The 13,737-nt window shown below is 45.7% G+C and overlaps 1 protein-coding gene across 2 annotated transcripts in view; it reads right to left on the reverse strand.

Annotated features, from left to right (window-relative positions):
• Micos10 (mitochondrial contact site and cristae organizing system subunit 10) overlaps positions 1 to 13,737 on the reverse strand; it is a 29,300-nt gene that overhangs the window by 2,899 nt on the left and 12,664 nt on the right. For both annotated transcript variants that reach the window (NR_033745.1, NM_001163006.2), the window contains exons 2-3: positions 1,144 to 1,191; positions 278 to 387 (exon numbers count right to left, since the gene is read on the reverse strand). Coding sequence is in view for 1 of the 2 variants with exons in the window: in NM_001163006.2 (NP_001156478.1) it covers positions 278 to 387; positions 1,144 to 1,191 (158 nt within the window). In the remaining variant the exon portion in view is untranslated. The remainder of the gene's footprint in view (positions 1 to 277; positions 388 to 1,143; positions 1,192 to 13,737) is intronic.

The following is a 13,737-nucleotide window of genomic DNA, read 5'->3' on the forward strand; positions in this document are numbered from 1 at the left end:
GCCACCAGGCTGATGCAGCAGTCAGCCCCTTGCTGACATCAGGCAGAAGCACTGAATGCTCTTACGGAGGACTCTGGTGCAACACCCATATGGTGGCTCATAAGCATCTATAACTCCAGTCCCAGGGGATCTCATACACTTTTTTTGGCCTCTGTGGGTACCAGCATACACATGGTACACAGACATACATGCAAAACTCATAAAATAAACACAAACAACAAAACTAGTAAAATTTTAGAGAATTCTGTGAAGGGAAAGACATGGATTCTGTCCTTACTTTGACGTATTTTCCATGTAGAAGATACGGAGCCTGAAAGTCATGCTGACAGTTGGAGTAGGCCATTCCCAATCCCACGCCAGAACCAAAGGCTAATGGCCACATTCTTCCTATGAGCAGAAAACAAGAAATCCCAACAGGGAACTGTTAAGAGCACATAAATCCTCCGCCCCAGATGTGTGCCCAGCAAACATTATATTGCTAACACGTGATGGGCCAGCAGACACCACTGTAATCCAGCACATTTATTAGGTGCCTGGGCTGCTACATTTGATGCAAAGAGCCCAGTCTGTCATTTGTGCACTGAACTATATAGTCTTAGCCTCGTCAGAGGAACATCTATTGGTCAGGTGCCTGAATTGTTTATTATTAATGTCAATTTACGAATACTCACCAACTTTGGTTACTCACAGAACACCATGGGGCTCCCTCACACAAGTCTACATCCCTCTAGTTCCAGTCATTGTCAGTTTTTCATGAACTGAGGTCAAGGTGACCTGTTTGGCTTTTAGTCAGTACTCAAACTTCAAGTTTTCCCAAGAAGGGGATCCTGTTGCTCACCGCTCAGACTCTCAGGGAGAAGCAGGGGCATTTCTGGCCCACTTGCCTTTACTACCAGCAAGCTCTATCTCCAGGTCACTTTAGAAATATGTGGCCATGCAGCCTGGCCAGCATGAAATGGAGGCTTTTGAAAGGATGTCATGCTTAAGACACCAGACAACCCTGACTCACTGCCTCTAGGGAACACTGGAGATGTCCAACTCATGCAGACTTCATCCACACTCTCCATCTAGCTCATTCTAAGGTGGACAGGTTGGCAGGGTTTACACAGACACTGTAGTGAGGAGCCAGTCAAAGTCACTTACTCTTAAAGAAGGTGAGGGAGAAAACAATTCCTAATCCAAACCCAGTACCTGTGAAAATGGAAAACAGTGTTAGTTAGAGTGCAGTGCCAGCGAGCCCCTAACAAAGCTGAACTAACAGATCTCTCCCAAATGAACATAACAGACCAGTCGGATTACTTGGAAGTCTGTGGTCTGGGTCGCTAACCTTTCTTACTGTCAGGGATACTGTAGATGCCTTCTGTCTCGCTGCTCACAGAGGAAATGAGAAACTCGATTCCCTATCATTTGTCTTGGGGTGTGGATGGAGAGCCTAAGGTACTGCTCTAGATTCTTTCTGCACCTCTGACCAGCAGCCTCCCCCTTCACAGGGGCTCACTGAGTCACCTGCCTTGTCACGGTGGTTCTCAAGGTGATGCGGAACACGTTTTGAGTGGAAGAAATGATCTAGAGAACGATTGCAAAAGGCCAAAGGCTGCACTATCACACAAGTCAGTGTTGAGAGAGGGAGAAGCGCTTCTCGCCCAGCTGAGGATCCTCCCCTGAGCCCTCACACATGACAGGCAAGGGCTCAGCATGGAGCTGCATCCCCAGCCATGTTCATGCCTCACTCTGACCTCAGCTTGGAAAAAGCTCTGGTTTTAGGATAAATTGAGTCAGAATTTATAAAACCCTAGTTTGAATGCCAACATTAGAACTTCTGCTTAGCCACACATAACTTACACTGTTATTTAGTTGTTTTCTTTTAAGAGAGAAAAGGACACATGTGTGTGTGAACTGAAGTCCACCTTAATAACTGTTGGTGTGATCAATGCTGGCGCTAGCTATGTGTTCCCATCAAGTGCATGAAAAATGTCTACAGTCCCACTGTATAAGGGACGCCCCAGGCTATCTACTGACATGATCCTCACTTGTACATCAACCTACATGAATTTACTTCTCCGCTAGAGCCAAGCTCTGGTTGTTTTCCTTTTCAGACCCGCAGACCATCATGTTCAGTTCATCTGATGCTCTGTTTTTGGTTTTGAGACATAGTCTGACTCTGTAGCCCAGGATGCCCTCCAATCCTCAGTCCTCCAACCTAGTCCTACTGGGATTACAGGCTGCACTACCATACCAGGCCCAGATTATTCTGATGTTCTGTGTGTCTGCTCCATGACCCAGCAGTCTTGGTCCAACCTTCTTATGAGTAAGCCACATAAAGCACTGGTTCTCACCTGCTAAAAACCTGTAGTGCCGAAATCTAAGTTGTTGTTGCTGTTTTGCTTTGTGAAGCAGCACCTTGTAGAACAGCCCTGGCTGGCGTGGTACTTTGGGGTCCAGCATGGCCTCAGCCTCTCAAGTGCTAGGATGATAGGTGTGCCCACACACCCAGCTTTGTGCTGCTGGGATTCTAAGTTCCTTCTTACTGGGCTAGGGATATGGCTTGGTGGTACAGCACCTACCTCACACAAGGCCCTGTGCTTAGTACTCAGAATATCACATACATACATAGAGACATCACAGGGGAGGGAGCCAATTCTCTAGGTAGTGCAATACAACACCTCAGAGCATTCCTCAAGCAGGCTAACATTTCTGTTCATGAAAACAGTGTGAGCAAGTGAGGGGTGTAGTTCTGACCCTGAAACTCTCTTGTCACTCATGCCGCCTAGATGGCGTTAGTTAAGAAAGTATATATGCTATCACACAAAATGGTTTGTTTATTAATATACTTATTCTTTTGGTGTATATGTGTGTGTGCTTGCACTCATGTGTGGAAGCCAGAGAACTACCTCAGGTGTTGTTCTTCAAGAACCAGTAACGTTTTGTTTTTTAAGAGATGGCCTCTTACTGGCCTAGAGCTCAGCTACGAGAGAGCTCAAGGGATTCACCCAACATCACCTCTCCCTGCTGGGATACAAGCACACCTCCAAAGCTGGGCTTTTATTTCTTTTTAATGTAGGTTCTTAAAATTGAGGTACAGTTCTCATGGCTGAATGGCAGGCACTTTACCAACTGAATCATCTCCCCGGTCCCAGGAAGATTATTAGCATTTTTTTGTGGGGAGGGGAGTGGAGACAGGGTCTCACTAAGTAGTCCTGACTCGCCTGGAATCTCTATGTAGACATGGTCTGCTTCTGCTTCCTCTGCTGGGTTAAAGACATGTACCACCTTGCTCAGCAGGTTTTTCCATCAGTCTATCACATACATGACCGTGATGTGTTTCTTTCATAGACAGACAAGTACCTAACATGTGGTCAATGACAGACTACATGTGTGGTAGGACCACAAATTTCCTGGGGTTGAAACAGGAACCAGCAGTGGAGGGAGAGACCAGAGAAAGGCAAGCGCAGAAGGAAAAGCCCAGAGAATTCCCAATGAAGGGCCTAGCAGATACTTCTGAAGACTCGACGAGCTCTGTACAAAGTTAAACAGGACCCCACACCAAGAGGGTTTTGTTGCCAGAGAGGAATGTTCATGGTGCATTCCCTGCCACCAACAAACCTGGGGAGAAAAGCAGAAAGCAAAACAAAACAAAACAAAGCTCCAGGCTGGTTCTGAAGAGGTCGCCTCAAGCAGGCTGTCCAGGTGCCCTGCAGTGACTGTCATGGCAGGAGGGGACAGTTCTGCGTGCTTTACTGCAGCTCGCCTTCCAGCGAGGTGTGACGTGGAGCTGGAAGAAGGTGCTATGAATGATTCTGACCCCAGGAATAAATGCGGGCCTAGGACATTACATGTGTATATGTGGGAGTGGGGGTGGGGTGGGGGCAAATTTTAGCAAAAAAAAAAATTAAATGTAAAAAAGAAAAATTAAAAATAGAAAAGATTACAGAATATGAATATAAAAGAAACACCATAAAATGTTTATATTTCAAGCTAAATGCAACTACAAAAGAATAAAAAGTTTGCCAGGAATGGTGGCCATGCCTGAAACCCCAACAGAGGTAGGAGGATCTCTGTGAGCTCAGACTCGTCTGGTCTACACAGTGAGTTGGAGCCAGAGCTGCACGGCGAGCTTGTGTGCTGTATTCATGTCACTCCCCGTCACACTGACTTTACTTATAGTATACTCAATAAACCTGTTTTCTACCAAAAAAGAAACAACTAAAAACCACCAAGATAAGATGAGCTAAGGTAATTTACTGTTGATGTTTAAAGTGTAGTCTAGTCAGTTGGTAATGGCCCACATTTTAACCCCAGTACTTAGAAGTCAGAGGCGGGCAGATCTCAGAGTTTAGGGCCAGCCGAGTCTACAAAAAGAGCTCCACAACAGTCAGAGTTACACAGAGAGACCCTGTCTTGAAAAACTAACTCAACCACAACAAACCCCAAGTGTAGTCTGAGTATGACATGCCCATGTCTGTCTCTGTGACAGTCCAGGGGTCACACTTGCCGAGAGCAAGCGCACATGCTAGACGTATTACCTGTGTTGTCACAATGCTGTTATGTTCTGATGGCTTTGGACACAGACTCTTGCCACTGTGTCAGAGCCACCAGAACATTCAGTATATCAGTGATGGGCTGGAGCACGTGACCATGACTTGACTCGCTGTGTGCTGACCTGCCCTGTTTAGGCCTGAGTTCAAAGCGTGATGAAACAGCAAGCTCACCAAGGATGCGTTTCTGTGAATGCACGCACAGCTGACACGCACAGGATACATGGCTAGCTGATGCCATGTAAAGTTTAACGAAATTAAACATGGCCCTGTACAACATAGCCTATGCTATGATCTAGTTTGGTACAAAATTTAAAATTCAGTATCTAAAAAAAAAATCAGTTATGCTGCCCCAATTTTCACTTTAAAAAATCTTGGGGAAATAGTTTGCCAAACTTGGTTTGGTAAGTAGTCAATTGAGGTTGGCAAAATGAAAATGAAAGTGAATTAACATTGAATGTTAATTCAATCATGAATATCCAGCACCTCCTTTCCAAGAAAGTCTTCATTTTATTTTACGGTATGAGTATTTTGCCTGCAGTTATATTTATAAACCTTGTACATGCCTTTTGACCATGGAGGCCAGAAGAGGCTGTTGGAGCCTCTTTCCAGATGGTTTCCTGAAGTTACAGATGGTTTTAAGAGGCCATGTGGGTGCTGGGAATTGAACCTGAACAACTAACCCTACCTTCACTGTCACCCTACCAGGAGGAACAACCAGTGCTCTTAACCACTGAGCCATTTCTCAGCCCAAGAAAATTCTTTTTATCTCAAATATTTTCAGGCATGCTAGTACACTCCTATAATCCCAATACATGGGAAAAGGATGCGGCAAGAGGACCGGAAGGAGTTCAAGGCCATCCTTATTTACATAGCAAGCTCAAAGCAAGCCTGAGCTACATGAGACCCTGCCTCAAAAACTAAAACTTCTATGGTAGTATGTCCTAGTTTTCCAGATGTAGAAAATAACTTGCCAAAACAACCTATCACTTATAAAGTAGTCCAGTGGGGCCAATTCTGCCAGTCTCATTATGCCACTGTCCCCAGGACATCCAGAAAGAGGATTCTCCTCTACTTTCAGCCCACCAACACTACCTTCTATGGGGAACTGGAGTGTCCCGATGTCTAGGAGTGAAGATGCAATTAGAACATGAGCCATGTTCTCGGCGCACCAGCCCAGAGCACTAGGCAGCCAGGCTAGTAACAAGGAGGGCTTGCTCAGGTTTCTTCCTTGACTAACACTACCACATATATCACACAGACTAGCCTACCTGGCAGGACTGTAGAACTTCAGAGGCTAGACACTACTGTCATCGCTACACCAAGCCCTGGAATCTGCCACTGCTTGCTTGGCTTACAAAATGGCAGGAGGTTTGGTTTCAAGGCAACTTGCTTCACCCCTTGCAGTTGCAGAGTGAGTAGGAAGCAGCACATTGGTCCTAGAGCATGGGGCAAAGGGTTTGGACTGGCTCACAGAGGCAGGTCAGTGAAAGCAGGTAGGCTACAGCTAGGGCCTTTGCGGGTCTCCAGCTGGAGGCAAGGTTTTGCCAAAGGAGTCAAAAGCCCAGAGGAAACTAATGTGGCATGCTTCTTGTCCCTTTGACTACAGGTCTGCTCTTACATTTTTCCCAAAGAAAGCAAGCTCTCTGACGCTAGCTGCTTCCTAGTGATGCTTGAGCCCACAGCTATCAGCACCACTCAATCAAAAGATGAGCCACGCCCACACCAACCAAGAACGGGCCATCAAGAGTTCAGTTTACCAACCAAGCTAGCCAGCTCCTGCCAACTGTATTCATCTGAAAGTATAACTGAGCTCAAAGCCCCAGCCAAACCCAGTTCTCAAGGAACCTTAATTAGACTGGGGCTGCTACATTTTTAATTCCTAACTGAGACTCCACCCTCCATCTCTGGATTACTGAGACACAAACAGGACTACTCTGTACAAGAAAAGGGTTCCTATCTGCTTCACCTGTAATAGCTAGCACACTTGCAGTCAGAGATGCCAAGGCTGGAATGCTGAGCTCCCCGGAGTCAAGCCCTCGCTCGCTCCTTCTCTTTGAAAAGGCAGCATGCTGCTTCAAAGACAGTCCCACCTGGCCTGGGGACTCTGCAGCTGCTTCCACTCAAGCCTGGCACCTCTAGGCCAGGTTTAACTTTAGAACAATTGGACAGGAAAGGTTTGCCTTACAATAAAAACAAAGCAGCACAGAGAGAAGCGTCTTCTCTGCCTTTGGCCACTTCTTGTTGTTGCATGACAAGCTCTGCTGGAAGAAAAGCCAAAGGGAAAAGTACAAAGCATTTTTTCCCCTCCCCTGAAAGCAAATATTTAACTACGAATGCAGTTTATATAACTTTGTCTCCCAGCTTGGTGCTCTCAAAAGCCCATGCTGTCTGAAATGACAAAGAACCCTCAGGTTCAGAGTGTGGCTTATCAGCACACATCTCCACACGCACAGCCAAGACCAGTCATCAGGGAGAGGGGGACAAGGGGGAAACAACACAAGACTGACATCAGGCCCAGAGCCCATGTTTTCTGCAGCCAGTTCTTTTAGAGAGGAAAAAGAATTGGCATAAATCTTTCCAAAGACATTATTTCAAATTACTCTAACCATGCAATCTGGTGCACACTTGCTGACTTGTGTGTCAGTAATCGGCAAAGAAACATTTTTTGGGAGTGGAGCAGTTCCTTAGCTGGTCATTTGGTTCATTATTTATCTATCTATTTACTCACTTATCTATTTTATGAGTACACTGTAGCTGTAATCAGACACACCAGAAGAGGGCATCGAATCCCATTACAGATGGTTGTGAGCCACTGTGTGGTTGCTGGGAATTGAACTCAGGACCTCTGGAAGAGCAGTGAGTCATCTCTCTTAACCACTGAGCCATCTCTCCAGCCCCTTGCCTTGGTGCTGGTTTTTAAGTTGCTATTATTCCATCTGTGTGTGTGAATGTATGTGTGTGTGTCACACACGCTTTACCAGCTAAGCACTTGCTGGCTTCTCTGACACTGTTTGGTTTTTTAACATGAAGATTTTATGATTTATTTTGTGAGTATGGGTGTCTTGCCTTCATTTATGTACATGCACCAAGTGTGTGCCTGGTATCCATGGAGGTCAGGAGAAGGAATTAGTTACACATGACTGAATGACCATATGTGGGTGCTAAGGAACAGAACCTAGGTCCTTTGCAAGAGCAGTTAAGTGCTCTTAGCCACTGAGCCATCTCTCTAGCTCCTGACACAGAGAATGCAATTTCTAACAACTACACATATAGCATGGATTTATCTTGTGCCTAAATGCATGCTTTTAAGTAACTTTAAAGGTAGAATGTACGCTGTAACACAGGGTAATCACGGGGTGAAACATTCAGACACAGAATCTGCTCCCAGGCTACAGATTAGGCACAAAGTCCACGTTACTGTAGATGAAAGAAAACCCAACCTGCAGGAATTCCCAAGAGGCTCCATAAGCTGACTGCTGTCACCATCAGGCTCTGCAGAACAAGCTGGAGCAAAGCATGACCCTGTGTGGCCCACTCTGTGGAGGCTGAAACTGCATCACACTCCCAACAAGGGATGAGCAGTCCCAGAGAAAGAACAAAAAGTCATACAGAGATTCCCTGTAGGACATTAAAAAAAAAAAATCACTGGTTGGGGGGACCTGGAGAGATGGCTGAGCAGTTGAGCACTGGCTGCTCTTACAGAGGACCCATATTTGATTCCCAGCACTCACATGGTGGCTTGCCACCATTCTTAACTCTAGTTCTAGGGGGTCCAATGCCCTCTTCTGACTTCTGCGGGCACCAAGCACACATGTGGTGTACAAATATACATTCATATAAAATAGAGTGAACAGATGTAATAAACAATTTGTTAATGTTTATTGAAAACCATTGGGGGGGGCTGGAGAGATGGTTGAGAGCACTGACTGCTCTTCCAGAGGTCTTGAGTTCAAATCCCAGCAACCACATGGTGGCTCACACCCATCTGTAATGAGATCTAACTCCCTCTTCTGGTGTGTCTGAAGACAGCTACAGTGTACTTACATATAATAAACAAATCTTTAAAACAAACAAACAAAAAACCCACTGGGTTGCAAGTCTACAGTCCCAGCTACTTCTGAGGCCGAGGGAACAAGGAGACCCAGGTGTTTAAGGCCAGGTGGTACAACAGAGCAAAATCATCTTGGGGGGAGGTCATATGGTGGGGAGGAACCTATCACAGATTCTTTTTATTAACCAACAACAAAAAAGCTTTTTGTTTGTTTGTTTGGTTTTTGTTGGAGGTAGAGTGTCAAGACAGGGTTTCTCTGTGTAGCCCTGGCTCTCTTGGTACTCACTCTGTAGACAAGGCTGGCCTGGAACTCAGAGATCAGCATGCCTCTGCCTCCTGTGTACTGGATTACAGGTATGTGCCACCACTGTCCAGTCTCACAAAAAACTTCTTAAATGACTATTTTCTAAGACCTCACACTCTAGTGTACATTTAACATTTTAAAAAAGGATTCACTATTCATAAGACTGGAACCAGCAAGTTATCAGGGCTAAAACTTAATCTGTATCTAAAAATAAAACTGGAGAGCATCTCCACTCGGTTTTGTACAGCTCCCATGGTGTTACAGGAGAGCCCATGCCCACTCAGCTGCTTATTATACACGTGAAAAGGCTTGGAAACCCCCAGTCCTTAACTGTGTGCCCACCAGTGTCTGACAGAAGAGACAAGCAGTAAACACTGGAGGACCACTCTCCTGCCAGCGGGCGGGCGGCATGAAGGCCTCAAGGTAATCCCCAACTTTATGTCAATCACTTACCAGGCCCAGCCCCAGCCTGCTCAGCCCCAGGGAAAACAATCTGCCCTGGAGGGTTGCTTACTGCAGCGGCGGCTCTAGGACTGACAGCGAAGAGCTCAGTAACAAGTACTAAACTCTGTTGTTGTCATTGTAGAACTCAAAAGATGTCAAAAGCATACTAGTTAATCCTCTTACAGTACAGTCACTGGCTCACGTGTTCACGGTCATCAGGTGAGCTCAAAATCTATTATTTCCTACTCAGAGCAACTGTCTATGTTTCATTTGTGTGAACTCATCTGGAGTGTGTGAGTGTGTGTGTGTGTCTGTGCGCGCTCATGCGTACACAACCTTGTTATGTCACTCAGGCTGGCCTTGAACCCTCAAAATCTGGGATTATAAAATGTACATCACCACACCCAATTCTTCTTGTCTTTAACAAAGAATCCCTTCAGATTTATTGCAACTAGATCATTTTGCTTTAAAATATAATGAAGATTTCCCTGGTTAAATAAAACTGTATTTACACACTAGGATGGACTAAGCCAAATTGACCTATGTATAACAGACATGTTTTCCTGTCAGTCATATTTCTATCGATATTACACAGTCAAAAAGCATGTGTTACCATAGAACAAACAAGAGTGTGCTTTTATAGAGAAGAACACTTGGGACTGACCTCCATGAGAAACACATTTCCAAGAAACATTCCTCATTTATGAAAGATGCTCTAAGCCCAATTTATGATAGAAAACAATACAGTTGTACGTCAGCTCTGCATGGTGCTTACTTAATCCCAAGGCCAAGACAGGCTGTCCCAAGTGTCCCAGGTAATGCCAAGTCCTATGGAATAGCCAAGAAAAGATACCAGTGCCAGACCAAAGATCAAACACTGGTGGCTGAGGCTGTGGGACAGCTTCCTGGGACTCAGCCTCGCTTGGGCTCTGCAGGAAAAGGACTGAGGAGGCGTCTGTTCATGGGATGTTGCTGGCGTGTCCTAAGGGGTTTTCTGGGTGAATGTCAATCACAAGGGTTCTGATCAGGGAAGGCAGAGCAGGGTGCAGAGAGGCATGGAGGGTGAGTGTGGACGTGATTATGGGAGCAAGCACTCAGAAGGGCTTTGAAAGTAGCACCTATAGCTCGAGCGCACTTCAACAGAAAGCTGCACAGCCTTCAGGAAGACACAACGTAAGAAACACAGCTGCAGACATTTTACTGACAGTTAACTCATTCCTGTGTGGAAACACTATGTGGGAAAATGAGAAGCAGCTCAAAGATTGGTTATTAAAGGGAGGCTGAGGAAAATAACAAACAGAATTATATAGAAACACATCAAATGCTCTCTCATGGTCACTGGTGTGCCTTGGTCCTAACATCAGCGTGGTGAGCACCTTGCAAGCTTTACTATGAACCCATCTCACAGGAAGACAGGAACAACTCAGAGGGGGTCAGTGACTCACTCAAGCACACACACAAACCCAGGCTGTGTGACTGCACACACCCAGGAGGGCAGATGACACTCTGGAGGGGAATACCAAGTCACTCTACAGAAACAGTTCTCGGCACAGACAGTCCTAGAGGAGGAAAGGAGTAACATGACTGAAGCTAAACTCTGGTTCATCTGAGAGCTGTGCGGAACACCCTGGAGGGCAAGAGATACTTTCCAGACAGAAGTACACTACCTAACAACTGATGGAAGAAGGGGTGGGGAATTTTCTTAAATGTGACCAAGTTTTCAAAGCATCTACGCTGGGCTGGAGAGATGGTTCAGCAGTTGAGAGTAACTGGCTGCTCTTCCAGAGACCTGGATTCAATTCCCAGCACTCGCATGGCAGCTCACAATCATCGGTAATTCCAGTCCCAGAGGGATCTAACTAGTGCCCTCTTCTGGCCTCTTCAAGTACTGCACACATGTGGTATACAGACATAAAACAGGCAGAACCCCCGCCCCCCTACACACACACACACACACACACACACACACACACACACACAAATACAAGTTAAAAAAGATTTTAACATCTACACCGTGCTCAAGAACTGCACAGCAGCAGAGTGAAAAGCCCTCATTAGGTAGGGCTTGTGCTCCTGGGTTTCCTCACTTCATCTTTACATAAACTTCTATATAAGCCCCATTTCAGAGAAGGGAAACTGCATCACAACAAGGCTTAATTCTTGCCCTCAGCAACACTCGGGTAAACTAGCAAGTCTTTAACCATTATAATTAAACTAGACTCAGTACAAGAGACTAACTCCTTTCAGATGCATTCAGGCCAGTAATTCAGGCATTTCCTTAATTATACAAAGGGAATGCCTAATGTGAGCTGTTCAAAGCTGTGGGAAATGACATCTCCACATAAGGGCACTTGGGGTTGGGATAGGTAATGACCAGAAAGCAGAAGTGTAAGGCACAATAGCAGAAGGAAAGGAAAGGGGTGAGAGTTGGCTATCATGAGCTCCCTGCTGCTATATGTTATAGAGCTGAGGGAAAAGATAAAGCCAACCGGCCTTCATGTCATACCCACAGCCAAGGCCTCATGGCTGATGCCAGCTGAGCAATGGAGCAGTAAAGGGCTCACCAAGGGGGAAGAAGCCAAGCCCATCAGATGTGCACTGTATGCAGTTGATTGGCAGAATGAGGGCAAGAGTCAAAAGTGTCATAGAGGAGGAGACAGCACTTAGAGGAGCCTACAGCAGGAGACATGATGCAAACTTCAGAGTCTCTCCATAGTGTAGATTTGTTTTGAGGTACCTCTTGTGGAGCTCAGGGCCTGAGCAGCTGGGTAAAGTCCCTCCCCTGTGCTGCATGCAGCCCCGAGGTGCAGTTTTCAGCCTCCCTTCTCTGCACTGCTGTTTGCACTTTGTCCTCTCCTATCCCAGTACTTCAGGCTAGGCAAACCTGGAGCCTGCTGCCACAGGCAGGCAATATGCGGAAGGCAAAGGCAGCCTTTGGTAGCACTTAGGAACTTCTTAGGATCCAGAGTGGCTGTTTAGCTAAGAGATCCTGGACAAAGATTAATGGAGATGGGAAAAGAACAATTTTTTTTTAAAGATTTATTTATTTTATTTATATTAGTACACTGTGTCTTCAACCACACCAGAAGAGGGCATAAGATCCCATTACAGATGGTTGTGAGCCACCATGTGGTTGCTGGGATTTGAACTCAGGACCTCTGGAAGGGCAGTCGGTGCTCGTAACTGCTGAGTCATCTCTCCAGCCCCACAAATGTTTTCTTAAAATAAATATGTATTTTAAAAATGTGTTGTGTGTGGATATTTGCACACATTCACATGTATGAGTATATGTACCTCAAAAGCTAGAAGAGGGCAACAGATCCCCTGGAGCTATCTATGGTTATAAGTGTCTGACCTGGGCTCTGTCTAGGAACTGTACTTGAGTCCTCTGGGTTTGGTTGGTTGGTTTGGTTTTTTGAGGTGGGGTTTCTGTGTATCCCTGTCTGTCTGGAACTCACTTTGTAGACCAGGTTGGCCTCAAACTCCTGAGTGCTGGGATTAAAGGCATGGACCACACCGCTCAGCTGACCTTGGGTCTTCTGTAAGATCAGTGCATGCTTTTAACCACAGAGCCTTCTTCTCTAGCCCCAGGACAGATACTTTTTGGCACGAATCAATCTTTTTTAACTTAACACACACAGAGGTGATTGCAAAGGTGCTGGATGGATCTGAATGAATTTCAGGGCTTCTGGGAGCTTCTGCCAGACTGTAAGTTGAGATAGCAGCAGCAGCCTGTCCTCCAGCAGAGCTCTGCCACCTTAACTACACAGCACTACAAGCCTCACCAACAAGAATCCAAGAACTTAGTTCTCATAGACTAAGTGAACGGGAAAATACTCTCACATAAACGTTATAAGCAGATCTAAAGTTTGAAGTTGTACTTAGAATACATTTTCTTTGTGAAAAGCTAAAGTTGATGGCATTTATTCTGATATTTAGACTGTCATCTGCACGATGACAAGAAGCTGGCCATTTTCTAGGACAAACCTTCCCAAGGATGGAACTTAAGTCACCTGCTTCAGGTTCAAACCTATCAAGAACGAAGTCTGAGTGGCATGTTTGCGAAGGTTCTGACAACAAAGGAAGAAGAGGAGGAAGAAGAGGAGAGGGAGAGGAAGAGGAGACAGAAGCATTTATCTGAACTCACAAAAGCTTGCCAAAGCACTATGAAAAGAAATGTGTCCACCATTATGTCAGCACACTGCAAAACCAACAGACAAGCCTAGGCATTATGACGTAGTTAGTTTAGACGCCAACACTAAAGCAAGCACTGGGGGCCAACTTCTCCCAAACTCAACTATGAACCAGTTTCCCTATCCTACTAAAAGGAAGAGACATGGGAAGACTTCACAACTTTACACAATTCACCATGCCACCCTGCCTCTGACCTCCACACACAA

This window comes from Mus musculus, chromosome 4, assembly GCF_000001635.26.
Source record: "Mus musculus strain C57BL/6J chromosome 4, GRCm38.p6 C57BL/6J".
NCBI classification, from domain to species: Eukaryota; Metazoa; Chordata; class Mammalia; order Rodentia; family Muridae; genus Mus; species Mus musculus.